This window comes from Ictidomys tridecemlineatus, chromosome 1 (genome assembly GCF_052094955.1).
Source record: "Ictidomys tridecemlineatus isolate mIctTri1 chromosome 1, mIctTri1.hap1, whole genome shotgun sequence".
Taxonomy (NCBI): domain Eukaryota; kingdom Metazoa; phylum Chordata; class Mammalia; order Rodentia; family Sciuridae; genus Ictidomys; species Ictidomys tridecemlineatus.
This window is the reverse complement of record NC_135477.1, coordinates 128,802,094-128,815,707: the sequence shown is the minus strand read 5'-3', so window position 1 is coordinate 128,815,707 and position 13,614 is coordinate 128,802,094. Positions and strand designations below refer to the sequence as shown.

At 47.6% G+C, this 13,614-nt stretch overlaps 1 protein-coding gene across 5 annotated transcripts in view; it reads right to left on the bottom strand.

Annotated features, from left to right (window-relative positions):
• Ablim3 (actin binding LIM protein family member 3) overlaps positions 1 to 13,614 on the bottom strand; it is a 111,183-nt gene that overhangs the window by 44,616 nt on the left and 52,953 nt on the right. For all 5 annotated transcript variants that reach the window (XR_013438073.1, XR_013438077.1, XR_013438075.1 and 2 more), the window contains 4 exons: positions 11,836 to 12,019; positions 9,806 to 9,918; positions 4,239 to 4,365; positions 358 to 451 (listed from right to left, as the gene is read on the bottom strand). Coding sequence is in view for 1 of the 5 variants with exons in the window: in XM_078047521.1 (XP_077903647.1) it covers positions 358 to 451; positions 4,239 to 4,365; positions 9,806 to 9,918; positions 11,836 to 12,019 (518 nt within the window). In the remaining 4 variants the exon portion in view is untranslated. The remainder of the gene's footprint in view (positions 1 to 357; positions 452 to 4,238; positions 4,366 to 9,805; positions 9,919 to 11,835; positions 12,020 to 13,614) is intronic.

The following is a 13,614-nucleotide window of genomic DNA, read 5'->3' as shown; positions in this document are numbered from 1 at the left end:
TCTGGGGGTGTTCAGAGATCTTGGCAAGGTTATCTGTTTTTTTTAAAGAGTGAGAGAGGGAGAGAGAGAATTTTTTTAATATTTGTTTTTCAGTTATCGGCGGATACAACATCTTCGTTTGTATGTGGTGCTGAGGATCGAACCCAGGCCGCACGCATGCCAGGCGAGCGCGCTACCGCTTGAGCCACATCCCCAGCCCCAAGGTTATCTGTTTAAGGTCACGTAGCAGGCAAAGCTGGGGAGGTTTAGGCTATGAAAGAAGGGATCTGGGGTGACTTTCTCTTTCCTTGGTGACGGTATTTTGGAGCCACAGACCATTTTGCTCGCGTATCTTCATGGTTACATGGGCCCACTCACCTCCAAGACCCTGCCGCTGATGTATCGGTCACAGGTCTCACATTTAATGCCAAACTGGGAGTGGTAGTCAGACTCGCAGTATGGAACGCCATCCCTGCAAGAGGAAATTGACACAGGATGAAGAGGTTAGGGGGATCCCTGGGGGTGTCCTGTGGGAGTGCCAGGACCTGTAGCCTAAGGTGTCTGGGCCAGGGTTGGAAGTGCTTTGAGATCATTTGAAATGCAGATTCCTCAGGTTCCCCTTGGAACCATGGAATCAGAGAATCCTTGGGGTAGAGGGCTCAGGCATTGCATCTGGTAAGCTCCCCAGCACGGATGGCAGCTCCTGCTCTGGATGCTGGCCTAGGGTGGCCCTTTTCCACCCTCTTTCTACCCCTCTCCAGGAGTTCTCCAGACCCATTCTGTTCCCTTTGCCCTCAAAAGACTCTGAAAATTATTTAAAACATCTAAGGGTTGTTTTTATTTAGAATAGGTAATATTGGTATGTGATACAACAGTCTCAAGGCATTAAGGGAGAAGTCCCCGCCTTCCCTCCAGTTCCTCTCAGGTCAGGGTTCCTTCCAGGAGGTAATGGATGTGATCAATGTTTTGCACGTCCTGAAGGGCTCCTCCTTTAATCAAACATCTCACCTGTAGTGAAAGAACCATCTGGTTGTGCTGCAAAATCAGCAGCTTCCCCTGAATGCCTCCTATATGCTCCATTTCTACTTAGTGCTTTGGACTTGGCAGACAGAGATCAGATTGCCATCGGTTATCTTCCACTACCTCATACTACTTACACTACCTCTTACCACTAGCACTTCTTGCTTGGTGTGTGCTGGGCTCTCTGGTGGTGTTTCACATTTAGTCCTTAGGGCAGCCCCATGGGCTCAATGCTATTTCCCAAAGGGTGGACAAGAAACCTAAGCAGGAAGTCATTGAATAACTTGTCCTAGGCCACCCAGGATGACAGGAAGCTGGGATCTGGATCCAGATGGTCTGGTTTCTCATCCAGGTTTACATGAGGATTAAAGGAGATAGGGCCAGTGTATCCAAGGGTTAGCATGGTGCCTGGCCCACAGTGGGTACTTAGCTCATGGCAGCAATTGCCAAGATTGCTTAGAGGGGATTTGGGGAAGGATGTTTGGTGCTCAGCTCTCCAGAGCTGACACAGAAACAGTTGAGGACACTGGTGAGCTCAGCCCAGCCTTTTGGACCTACCTAACTTTAAGGAGTGGGACTGAATTCTGAGGAGAGAGGGATGTTTCCCCCACTTTTGAAGTTGGTTCAAAGTGTGACATAAAGGACAGACATGCCAAGTTTCTATCTCAAAGACGGGGCCATGCTGGGGCTTCTGGGAGCCCTGCCTGTGCAGCAGGGCAGCCAGTACTTCCTGAAGAAGCAACAAGGAGAGCTGAAGTATGGCAAAGAACTGGAGGTGAGACTGTGCCCACAGAGTAAGGACTTACCTGTGACCCTATGAGACAAGCTTCCTCCACTCCTTCAACACCCCCCCCCCCCCAGCCCTCAAACAAGTTCTCACTCTGTGAGTACAAGAGGGCTACTTTGCAGGGGAAGCAAAAATTGTTCATTAGGAGGCAGGTCAATGAGCCAGAAAAATTTGGCTATAAATGCCAACACAACCTTATTTGGATGCCTGAGTTGGGGAGGCCTTAAGGAACTTGAAATGTCCCTGATTCTGAAAAGATAGATGGTAAAATGAAGATTTATTGGGCACTCATTAGGTACAAAGTACTGATCTCTGAGCCTTGACACATCCCTACCAGGAGTTGATCTTATTAAACCTATTTTTATAAATGAAGAAGCTAAGATTCAGAGCAGTTGAGTCCCTGGCCTAGGTCACACAGACTGGGCTTCTACTCTGGGCATCCGATGCCATCACCACTCTGTCTCAACCAGGTGAGGAACCCAGAGGCAGACTGTAGAGGTGCCAGGTGTAGTGGGTAACCTGGGCTGGGCTTCCTTGAGAGGAACTCAGAGCAAGCTCTTACTGCCCCAGAGAATTTTGACTTGGGCTCCCAGATTCAAGCACTCCTGGCTGATGACTTACTAAGGACACTCCTTCCTTGGCAGGTCCAGAGGGAAATGCCAAACTCCCACTGACATGCACTCAGAACTTTTGTTGACCCGACCTCAGCTCACCTCTGCAGCCTGGGACTCTGCTTCATCTCTGCACACACTCAAGCTCCCAAATGGGGTGAGGGTGGGTTCTCCACACTCACCACCTGTCTTGTCTTGCCAGGCTAGGTATGCACACTCTCCTGTGCATTTTCAAATCTTACACCCTTTTCCAACATCCAGCCCAAAGACTATCACCTGCCATGAAGTTCACAGTTTCCAGACTCCACTTCCTGCTAATTAAAAGTGACCCCTCATTTTTCTGAATGTTCACTGTCCTTCACTTGCACCTTGGACATAGGCAGGTGTTGTTTGGCTACCATCCATTTCCCCTTCTGTTGGTACCAGTCCTAGGATTTTCCTTTGGAAGACACTCCTTCACTTGAGGTTACTGTAGGTCACAAAGGCTGCTCGATGGCTCTAGGATTGTATCCTCCTTGTTAGTGGTCAATCAGAAATGGGTGTTTGACCCAAGGGTAGCCAAATCAGAGGCAGCCCTGGGATATTTGCTGAAGGTCTTGGGAAACAGGCCTCTGTCTGCTAGGCTTGCTAAGCTGATAGAAGGGGGAAAAAAAACCCTGGCATTACTGGTTATCTTCTTTGCTACTTAGGGAGGGACTGCTTGAGAATGAATTCAACATGGGGCGGGGTGGGGGGTGGGAGAGAGAGAGATCTGTAGACATCTTTAAGTCCCTAGATGCAGCCCTGCCTGAAGCCAGTATGCCTCTGAACTTTCAATTTCTGTGAGTTAATAAACTCCTGTTGCTTTTAAGTGAGTTAGAATTGGGTTCTCTGTCAGTTATGATTGAAAATGTTTTATGATTTAAACTTCTCATGAACTCCTTTCATATACCCTGATTCTTCATGCATACAGCCTATCTCCCTTATTAAACTGTGTCTTGAAAGCAGAAACTATATATACAGCAACACTACATGCTCACCATCTCCTGGCATCAGGCCACATATGGGCCTAGAAAGTATCTGGGGTCAGAAGCTTTTGGGTACTTCAGTATATACATGTGGTCACTAGGATCTAGCAACAAGGGGGCTTATTCAAAGCTGCAGTGTGCAGTTTTCTGGGGGTTGGCTCCTCTGTCCCAATAGCTTTATGTGTCCATAATCTCCTCTTATCTCAGTTAAATACATTCAATAACTATATTATTGACAATGATCAGGCATTATTGACTATGGGAAGAGGATACCACAGTGACTAAACAAAGCCCCTGTCCTGGTGGGAGGAATAAACACCAGCACTAGAGTAAGTTACTCCCCTGAGTCTTAGTATCCCATGGAGACAGACCCCTCATGGGGGTAGTTAAGGGGGTTTAATGTGATAATCCACCCACAGCAGTTAATAACTTCCTCGCACATAATAAAAGTCCAGTAAATGGTAGTTAGACTTGTAAACATTATTAAAAAGTTACAACAGATAAAGATATAATTATAAATGCTGGCAGCCCGGGCAAAGGAGACAAGCAGCAGTCTGAGGGCTGGGGCTGGGGGAGTGGAGGTGGGGCGTGGCATAGAGGGCACCTCTGAGCAGGAGGCATAGTGAAGGAGCAAGTGCTGAGAGGGGCCACACCACCACAGGCAGAGGGAACAGCGTGGGAGGGCCTGCGGGCGGAGACAGGTTTGTAGCTCAAGTGTGGCAGCTAGGAGTGAGGAGGGGTGATGTTGGAGATTCAGCTAGAGGCCAGATGGGGTAGGCCTCGGTGGACACAGAGGCCCAGGAAGCAGGGACCGGCAGGGAGAGGGATACCCACTTGCTGATGTACTCCCCGGTGAGGATGACACTGCAGGTCTGGCACTTGAAGCAGCTGACGTGCCATTGCTTGTCCAGCGCCAGGAGTGACTGGCCGTGCTTGATCTCCTCCTTGCACCCTGCACAGTCTGCAAAGACAAGAGGACACTGCTGAGCAAAACGCCCTGGGATTTTTTGCCCTCCTGCCATCAACTCATGCCCCCAGCAAGGGACTCCCCACCCACAACATGTTTTCCCACCTTGGCATTGGCAGCTTCCCAGAGACCCTACTAGGGAAGAGAAAAGGCCCCTGGAGACCTGGCCTGTCCACAGGGGACTTGGCGGAGGGGAGAAAAAGACCTTCCTGCTTATCATTGTGTTCTGTGGTTCATCCACAGTGGTCCTGTGCTGCTTCTTCCCTCCTCTGGTTGGTAACTGAGGTTGTGCATCACTCCATGATCTTGGCACCTACAGCATCCCTATTTTCTTGGAACTTGCAGCATGTGGCATGGCAAGCCCCACCCAGACCTGGGGATTTCAGCAAGATCTCTGAGCCCCGTGAAGTTTGAGAGGCACCCCTCCTGGGGATAGTCTGCTTTCTTTTTCTCTCTCCTGCCTGTACACTCAGTGGCAAGGGCCACGTCTGTGTTTTGAGGTTGAATCCCTTCCTTAGCCTGGCATGGTGCTCAGAGCATGGTAGGAACTCCAAGCCTGTCTGCTGAAGGAGTATGAACAGGTGGCCCTTACAGTGCTCAGCAAAGGACAGAAGTCACCACACTACCCCTCCCTTCCCCAATGTGCTTATACAGCAAACATTTGCCTCCCAAGAAGCAAAGATTAGAGTCTGATGAATCTTCTGTCCCAAACCAGAACTGTCCCCTCACTCCCTGTCACTATCACTCTGGAATGTGTGTTGGGGCCAGCAGAATGTGGGGCAGGCCCAGCGGTCTGCTTGTTGCTCAATGAATGTCTGAGGAGGGGAGGGGCAGGAAATGGAGCCAGCGGCCAAGGTACTTGGGAGATGCTGGGAATTCAGGCCTAGCTGACCGGATGGCCCGCTTCAGAGGAGGACAGGGTCACAGGGCAAAGTTTACCAGAGGGCAAACCGTCCTGTTGGCGCCACACGGCAAATGCGCACTTTGTAGCAGTGAGGAAAAAGGGGTCACATGTAGAGTTGGGGGAGCCTGGCTGGACAGTCCTCAATCCTGCTGGGAGCCTGTCCTGGGAGAGAAGATGAAGTGACCCTGTGTCTAGCTGGCTGTGAGGAGGGGCTAGTCCCGATGAAGTGTTGGTGTCAACCTCAATGTACACACTGCAGGCCTCTGGTCAAGCTTTCTAGGCCATAGAGACCGAACGTTTTTGTCTCTGTGAGACTCCCCAGTAGGGTTTAATACTACTACAGGGGCTTTAAGTTCACAGAGCATTTAGTCAAATATCCCAGCCAGTGCAGGAACTTGTCACATGATTGAAAGTGCCTCCCCCCTCCCCCCACTTAGTCACGTCTGGGGTAAGCCATTCAGCCCTTCTGGAAGAAGGCCACTCTGTTTGGACAGGTATGACTGCCATGGATTCCGTCTTTATGTGGAGCTGATGCCACCCTCCAATGATTCCCCCACTCTTATGCAAATGAGAATAATCATCTTTTCCTCACATGACATTTCCTTCAAATAAAGACAAGTAAGGCTCCTTGTTACTCTTTCTTGTGCTTCACTTGCTGTGGTCATCACTGGTCCAGTTCACTTGTGGAGGCCAGAGGCTACTGGCCAACGAAACAGTCCTCCACTTTGTCAATAAAACTTATTTAATGGCTGCATTGTTCCATGGCCACCTTCCAGTGATGAGTCCCATCTGCTGCATTAAAATGAAAATCTGACATGAATTTAGCATCTTGAGCTAAAATTTAGGAGCCAGTACAGTGCAGTGGTTAACACTTCAAAGAGAGGTTGAATGAGTGAGAAGCTGGCCTAGGTGAGAACCATCTAGTCGTTTGACCTCTGAGCCCTGGTTCCCTCATCTGAATTCCTTCCTTTTGATCAGCAGGTAGAAGTAGCATTATGTATCCATAAATGGTTATTGTATTATTTCACACTCTCCTGTTTTTAACCCACATCCCAAGTGATGCTTGATCTCTGATCTGAGGCTACAGGCAACGATCCTCTGCAGTGAAGCTCTGCTTAGTTCTGGGATGCCTTCTGTGTGTTTCTTTTCATGATTCATTGCTGGTCCTCCATTGTACTGGTTTCATATTTATCTGATGATTTTCTCCTCCTTCTTCCTCCTTTCCTTCTTGACTACTGGTGGAGCTTCAGACACCCCATCTGGGAGCCCATGGATCTGGTGTCATAAGCAGTCGTGAGAACCACACCCTATACTGAGGTGGTTTCTGCAGAGCCAGCTGTCCACTCCTCACAAGTTCCTCTCCATTCCAAAATTACAATCATTAGCTGGCAGAAAGTCTGATGCCTCCACCTGTTCCTTCCAAGTCCCTCAGTTTATTACTGCAGCCTCTAAAGACTTTTGGCCACCATTTTAAGTTTAGTTTACTATGTCATTCATTCCACTTAGATCAGCAAAAATAAGTGGGTTTTATGAGTCACAGCAAGCTACCCACTTTGTTCTAGGTAACTAATCCAGGAAGATATAACCCTTCCAATTAGTAAGTCATGTTTCTGGTATAGGGTGTTAGCAGAATATCTCCAGAATCAGGCTGCTTAGTCTCTTGTCTTGTTATCTGTGTCACTTTGGAGAAACCATTTAGATCCTTTGAATCTGTAGTGATTAAATAAAATTTTTGTGTAGCATATTTAGTGCAGTTGCCCGACAATGGTAATAATCAATGCTGATAGTGATACTGGCATTGATAGTGATGGGGGAGTTGGTAGTGATAAGCAGTGATGGTGATGTGATACTAGTGATGGTGATAATGATGTGATGGTGGTGGTGGCAGTAACAAAGGTGACACTGATGCTAATGTTAGTTATGGTGATGATGGTAGTGATGGTGGTGATGGTGATAATGGTAGTAGTGGTGGTGTTAAGTGATGGTGGTGGTGATGGTGGTGGTGTTAAATGATGGTGGTGGTGATGGTAGTGGTGGTGATGGTGTGGTATTAAGTGATGGTGGTGGTGATGGTAGTGATGGTGGTGATGGTGGTGATGGTGGTGATGGTGGTGGTGTTAAGTGATGGCGGTGGTAATGGTAGTAGTGGTGTTAAGTGATGGTGTTAGTGATGGTGGAGTAGTGGTGATGGTGGTGGTATTAAGTGATGGCAGTAGTGATGGTGGTAATGATGGTGGTGATGGTGGTGATGCTGATGCTGTAACTGCTGCTGATTCTTCTCTGTGAGATCTGAGGAGACGTTTCTTTTTCCTCTGGTAAGTAACATGATTCTTTCTTCTTGACAGTTTCTGAGTATTCTTCTTGATCTTTTTTGAGCAAACACTGCTCCTGTTTTTCAAGAATATCTCTATTTACCCTCCAAAGATAAAAACTCCACACTGCTGTAGCTTAAGGAAAAAAACAACAGAAAACAGGTTCTTTTTCCTTTTCCATGATATGTTCTTCTTGGCAATCTTTCAGACCTGGCTGATCTCTTGGCTCTCCTCTCTTCTTTGGGAACTCAGGAGGACTTCCAGCATGCCCTCTAGTCAGCCCCACTGGCATTTGCAGCATTAACAGTGACCACCTAGGAGAAAATCCTTCTACGAAATATATGTGGATCCATGGATTGATGTGTGTGTGTGTGATGAATAATGACAGAAGCTGCAATCCTAAAAGCTCCTCCTGAAAACTGTCCACAAACTCGCTTTCCCTCACATTTCTCTACCTCCTACTCTGCAAAATTATGGTAGAGACATTTAGGAATCTCTCTTTGAGAAGAGTTCACATGTGAGACTCCACATTTGGCTGAGGAAATCTCCCTCTGGCCAGATCCCAGCACACAGAAACATTAGCACAACCTGAGAGAAATAACAGGAATCTTAATCTCAGTGCTCCTTTGGTGTGCTCACTTTATATTTTACACGCTACAGTGTATGTTGTATGTTAGCTCAATTCTTACATTCTAATATATTCGCTTTCTACAACAATCCTGAGAGGATGATAAGAAATTCCATCCCTCTTTCAGAGCTGGGTAAACTGAGTCTCAGGAAGTCGACGTGACTGATTTTGCATCATGCAGAAGGTTGGCAGGCTCCTGACTCAAGCTTGCCCTGCTCTCTACTGCTTTGCATGTTGGTCCCACTGGCCTCTAGGGTTCTCAGTGGCATCAGTCACAGGCCATAGACTTGCAATCCTAGCCTCTGACTGTTTCTGGATGATGTTTCCAAGGAGTTACGAAGGATAACAGCATGTACACTCAGCCACCTTGAGATGGAAACTTAGAACGGCAAACTGTTCTTGGGCATTGCCAAGGACACTGAAGGAAGGCTGCTGCACATTCTGGGAACACGTTCCAGTTGACTGAAGGGAAGGGAAAGCAAGGGAGGGAGCCTTTCTCTACCCTCCTCTTGGTTGACCACGGCTGGGCAGACTCTAATGGAGCCCCTGGGAACTGAACCCTGCTGACTTGAGGTGTTCTCTGCTCATCCTCCTAGATGGGATGCAGCCCCCACATGCTGACTCTGCTGGGCCATGTCTGGCAGCCCCTGTACCTGCACCATGATACAGCCCAAGAGGCTAATGGGTTTTCATTGATTCTCTCCATGAGGCCAGCCAGTGTCATATAACATGAAAGCACATTGGAGCCTAATGTGGCTGACGGAGACCCAGGGGGCTGATCTATGTGTGTGCAGGCGCAAGAAGTCAGCAGTCTGACAAGGGCATCTGGGAACAGTAATTTAGACATCTTGTTGCTAGGCACACTTGAGTAGGATGGACTTCCACCAGGAAGATGAATGCTCCAAGATATACTCTTGATCCTCACTATCCCCCGAACCTGTGGTTTGGTGATAAAACATAATATGGCACATCAGCTGCCCCTCATCCCTACATAATGGTTCCCAATTTTAGGACTAGCAAATGACTCACACAGGAAGCTACTAAGAGAGTTGACTCTTATAGTCCATCCCTAGAGGTCCAAGGTGAGCCCAGAAATTTGCATTTTCACAGGTTTCACAGTGAAGCTGATGCAGGGGTCCATGGAACATTCTGTCCAAAGCACTAGCCCGATCTCTTGTTTGCTCCCAGGTGCTTCCCTACTTCCTCTGTGAGACATGTCTGAAAATATTTTCTTTGTGGAGTTTGTAATAATTGAAGACCACTGGTGACAAGACTTGATCAACCCTGTCGCGGTGTCATTGGGACATAAGAGCAGGTACCTATCTTGTCCCAGAAGAGAGCCACCCAAGCGACTGATGAAGTGCACTGGCCATCAGAGTTTCCAGTTGGGCAGCCCGTCTTCCCTGCAGTATGTTCGTAGAGCTGTGTGTCTGTCTGGGCTCTCTGCCAACTGGGTCACACTTAGGAATTTCCAGGGTGGGAACCTCCCCTGCTTCCTTTTAGGCCTGTGGGAGTGGTGGACAGTGACTGAACTGAGGAACCTATGGAGGTGCACCCCTGAAGAGGAGGTGCCCGGTGGGGAGGACTCACGGCTTGGTCCACGGATCTTGATGGGCTTACTGCTGGTCATAGACTGGGAGCAGGTCTGGCACACACATTCTTTACCACTGAAGGTCACCTTGTCTCCAATGGGGAATGGCTTCCTGCAAGGGAGATAAGGAAGAAAGTCAATGCTTCCTCTCCTGAGATTCTGCGACTATTGGTGACCTGATAACACACATGCTCACAGCAATGCATGAACACATGCAGCTTGCCTTTCTAGAGCACCAGGCAAATTCAAATGCTGTTCACAGTGACAGGCTGACTAAACCACTCAATGAGAGTCCTGGAGGTCAGAACTGGAGGTCCCCAAGAGCCATTCATATGATTTGACACTGGACAAATCATGATGCTTATCTGGGCTTACATGTCTCAATTTTAAGAGGAAGAGGCTACTAACTCCTCATGGAGTGGTTCTTCTTCCTGGAAGGATATTTTTCCATCACCACTTGACCGTCCCCATATGAAAACAAAATAATTCAATTTCTGAACTTACTAAAATTTCTTCCTTTCACTATCCAGACATTTCTGAAAATCCTCTACCCCAATGGGGAGTTTATAAGTCCCCAAATAACCCTTTCCCCTCCTACTCTGTATTTGCTCAGTTTGCTCAGCCCAGACTCAAGCTCATATAGATCCTGCCTCCCCAGCTAAATTATCAGCCATATACAGGATTCCTACACTGTCAGTTGCCTTGCTTGGCTCTTCTTGTTTCTCCTGCAGTTTGGAACACCTGTCCTAGGATCTGTAAGCATAAACCCTGGCAAAGGCTTCCAGAAGTTCCCCTGTCCTTGTATTTGCAGTGTGGGACAATGCAGGGGATGCTGGGCAGGAGGCTGGGGAGCCATGCTCTCACTGTGGCCCAGCCACTAACTCATGGTAGAAAGACACAGTGTTAAACCTCGCCTTGTGCCATATGGACCCTCTATGCTGACCTCTGATGGGTCTGGAATCCTAGAACCCAGGGCTCAGGTCCTAAGAGATAGATGAATGAATGAATTTAATTGACTGATTATATTTTCTTCCATAGTCTCCCATTAATCTCAATCAGAAACTCCAATTGGTTAGTTCCTCTAGCTGGTAACTAACCAGTGGCTATTTTTTTTTGAGAATAATAATCAATCTATAAATTCTTTTCCTAACTAAAAATGCAGATATACTTCAATCAGGCTTTACTTATTACTTAATCAGAGATGCCCATTAAATTTTAATGTATTTGTGGGCAGGATTGAGGTTTTTCTTTATTTTTTTCCATCTCCTTAATGTGGTGCTTGGCATACAGTAGGCTCTTAATGTACATTTGCTAGATTAACAAGTGATTGAGATGCTGGGGTGGAGAAGGGGGCAGGGAGGTGCTCTCCAACTTTGGAGAGGTCTTGAGAGAGGCTAGATGGTTATCATGACAATGAGAAGAATAATAACAGACACACTATGCACCAGTTACTGAGCTAAGGTCTTTGCATTCAGCATCTCACTGATATTCACAAAAACCCAATGACATTGCTGTGGTTTTGAGCCCTTATTATTGATATAGAAACTGAAATGTACAGAGGTGGGGTCCCTTACTAGGGTCACCCCTGCCAGCAGGAGATGGTACTGTGGTGGTGGAAGAAGGCTATAAACAGACATCCTTGTACCACCTGTGGATTAAGTCACAGGAGCCTGAGCCAGATTTGTGTTTCCAAACTGTATCCCAAGGGACCAGGGTACTTAGTGGTTTTTTTTGGGTGTAGGTGGGGCTTTTGATAGAAATGGGAAACTGAGTATGGGGCAGAGTATCCTCACTCTGCCTCCATCATAGGATGAACTAGTGTTTTACATCAGACTGCACGTGAAGGGAAGGATTCAGCTGTTAAAAGGTTTGAATACCACTGGCCCTTCAGATCCTTTTGTCCTTGCAGTCCTTGAGGTCAGGTGTCTAGCATAAGCCCAGTAAGCCCCAGAACTGCTTGGGAATGGCCATGTCTTCCCTTCCCTTGGGCTCACCCTGAGGGCCCAGGCCCTGCTGGCCACCTGCTGACCTGCACAAGCTGCACACGAAGCACTTGGGGTGGTAGGTGCGGCCCAGGGCGGAGATGACCTCTCCTGTGATGAAGTCCCGGCAGCTGTCACAGCGGGTGCCATAGAGTTGCTGGTAGTCCTGGGTGCAGATGTACTCCTGGTTCTTGAAGAAGAAGCCCGTCTGGGCTAGGCCACAGCCACACACTTAGGGAAACAAGGAGAAAACAAGGGCAGGTTGAGTCCAGGGAGGGTCTGCAAGTGTGAGGTCCTCACTGGGGGAAAGGCTGGTATCTGATTTTGCAATGAGTGGCCAGAGAATGGTAGCAAAACAGGCCTCGTGGGGCCTTGGGGCCAGTGTTGCCTTACAGTATGGCCTGCAGACCACCTGCATCAGAGTCACGAGGGAGCTTCTTCAGAGGCAGATGCCTGAGCTTGGTCAGGCTCCCTGGGGCAGGGGCCTGGCATCTGCATTCTGCATAGTGCTAGCCAATGCTAATGCAACACCACGGGTATGGTACAATCCTTTCAATACACTCAAGTTTAAGGCCCTGTGACTCATATAGTGCTACACAGCTGGTAGTATCATGAATTATATAAAAGAATCACTCAGTTAAATTTCTCTCGCCTATTTCCTAGGTGCATGATGCTGCCAGGTGAACAGCAGAGTGGAGACCACATGCTCCATATCCCAAATGGCAGACAACTTCTGATGGCAATGGGATGGGTGATTCAGTCTCTAATCTATCCTCACCACAGCCACAGAGGATTGGTCTGTTCCCAGCATGAATGAGAAAACACTCTCTGAACTGCAAAGAGCTAAAAATGTATGCAGAGAAAAGATCACACAGAAAGATGCCTCATACCCAGAGTGATGGGCCCTGGGGTAGGTTCAGGCAGTAAATACTGAGGGTAAGAGTGATGTAGGGACTGGGGTAGGGGTGGTGTTTGTAGGGAGTAGAGGGAAGTCATACAGGAAAAGGGTTTTTAGACATGTTTGAGGAAGGGCTCAATTCAATTTAAGAAGTTCAGGCTTTGTGGGGTACTGAGAAGCCACAGCAGTTTTATCCCTAGTTTTAAGGGGGGAAAAAAATCTCAAACATAAACAAAAGTGGAGAGAGATAATGTTACCCATCATCTTGTTGCCAAAATGATCAATTGCACTGATGACTTTTGAATAGAGCCATAATATGAATTTGTAAGACATTTCATAAGTTCTCTTGGAATGTTCTTATAGACATTATGAAGAAATAAATAGAAGTTAGTTAATAGAAGAGGTAGATTTATAAGTGTCTGAACAACTGAGTTACGTGGGAACAAGCTCCAATAAAGGACTTTGACATATGGGAAATAAGATTTTCTCATAAGGAGTTAAGTTATGAAATCCAAACATCATGGGCAGAATGTCAAGAGGTGAGGTTTCTTCCACAGAAACAAATGGCTCCCAGGGCCAACAGAAATACAGCAACCCATGGAGTGCATTTGTGCAGCTAAAGTGAGGATGGATCCCTCAGGAAGGGGCTGGTCAGCAGCTAAAGGAAGGCAAATGAATCCTCTTTGAGTCCTGTGGCCAGCTCCCATGTTCTTAGCACCCCCCCTCACCAGGAGACTGCTTGGCAGCTTGGCTTTTCACATAGATCACTTTTGGGAGGGGACGAGTTGGCTGGGCCAACACAAACTAGTCCAAGGGGAGAGTTACAGCTCTCACACATATTAGTGAACAGTTGGTCTTTCACATGGGTTTTCTGAGGATTTGGTTACTATAAGTCGACATTTTCAGGAGGGATCAATGGTGGGGGAAA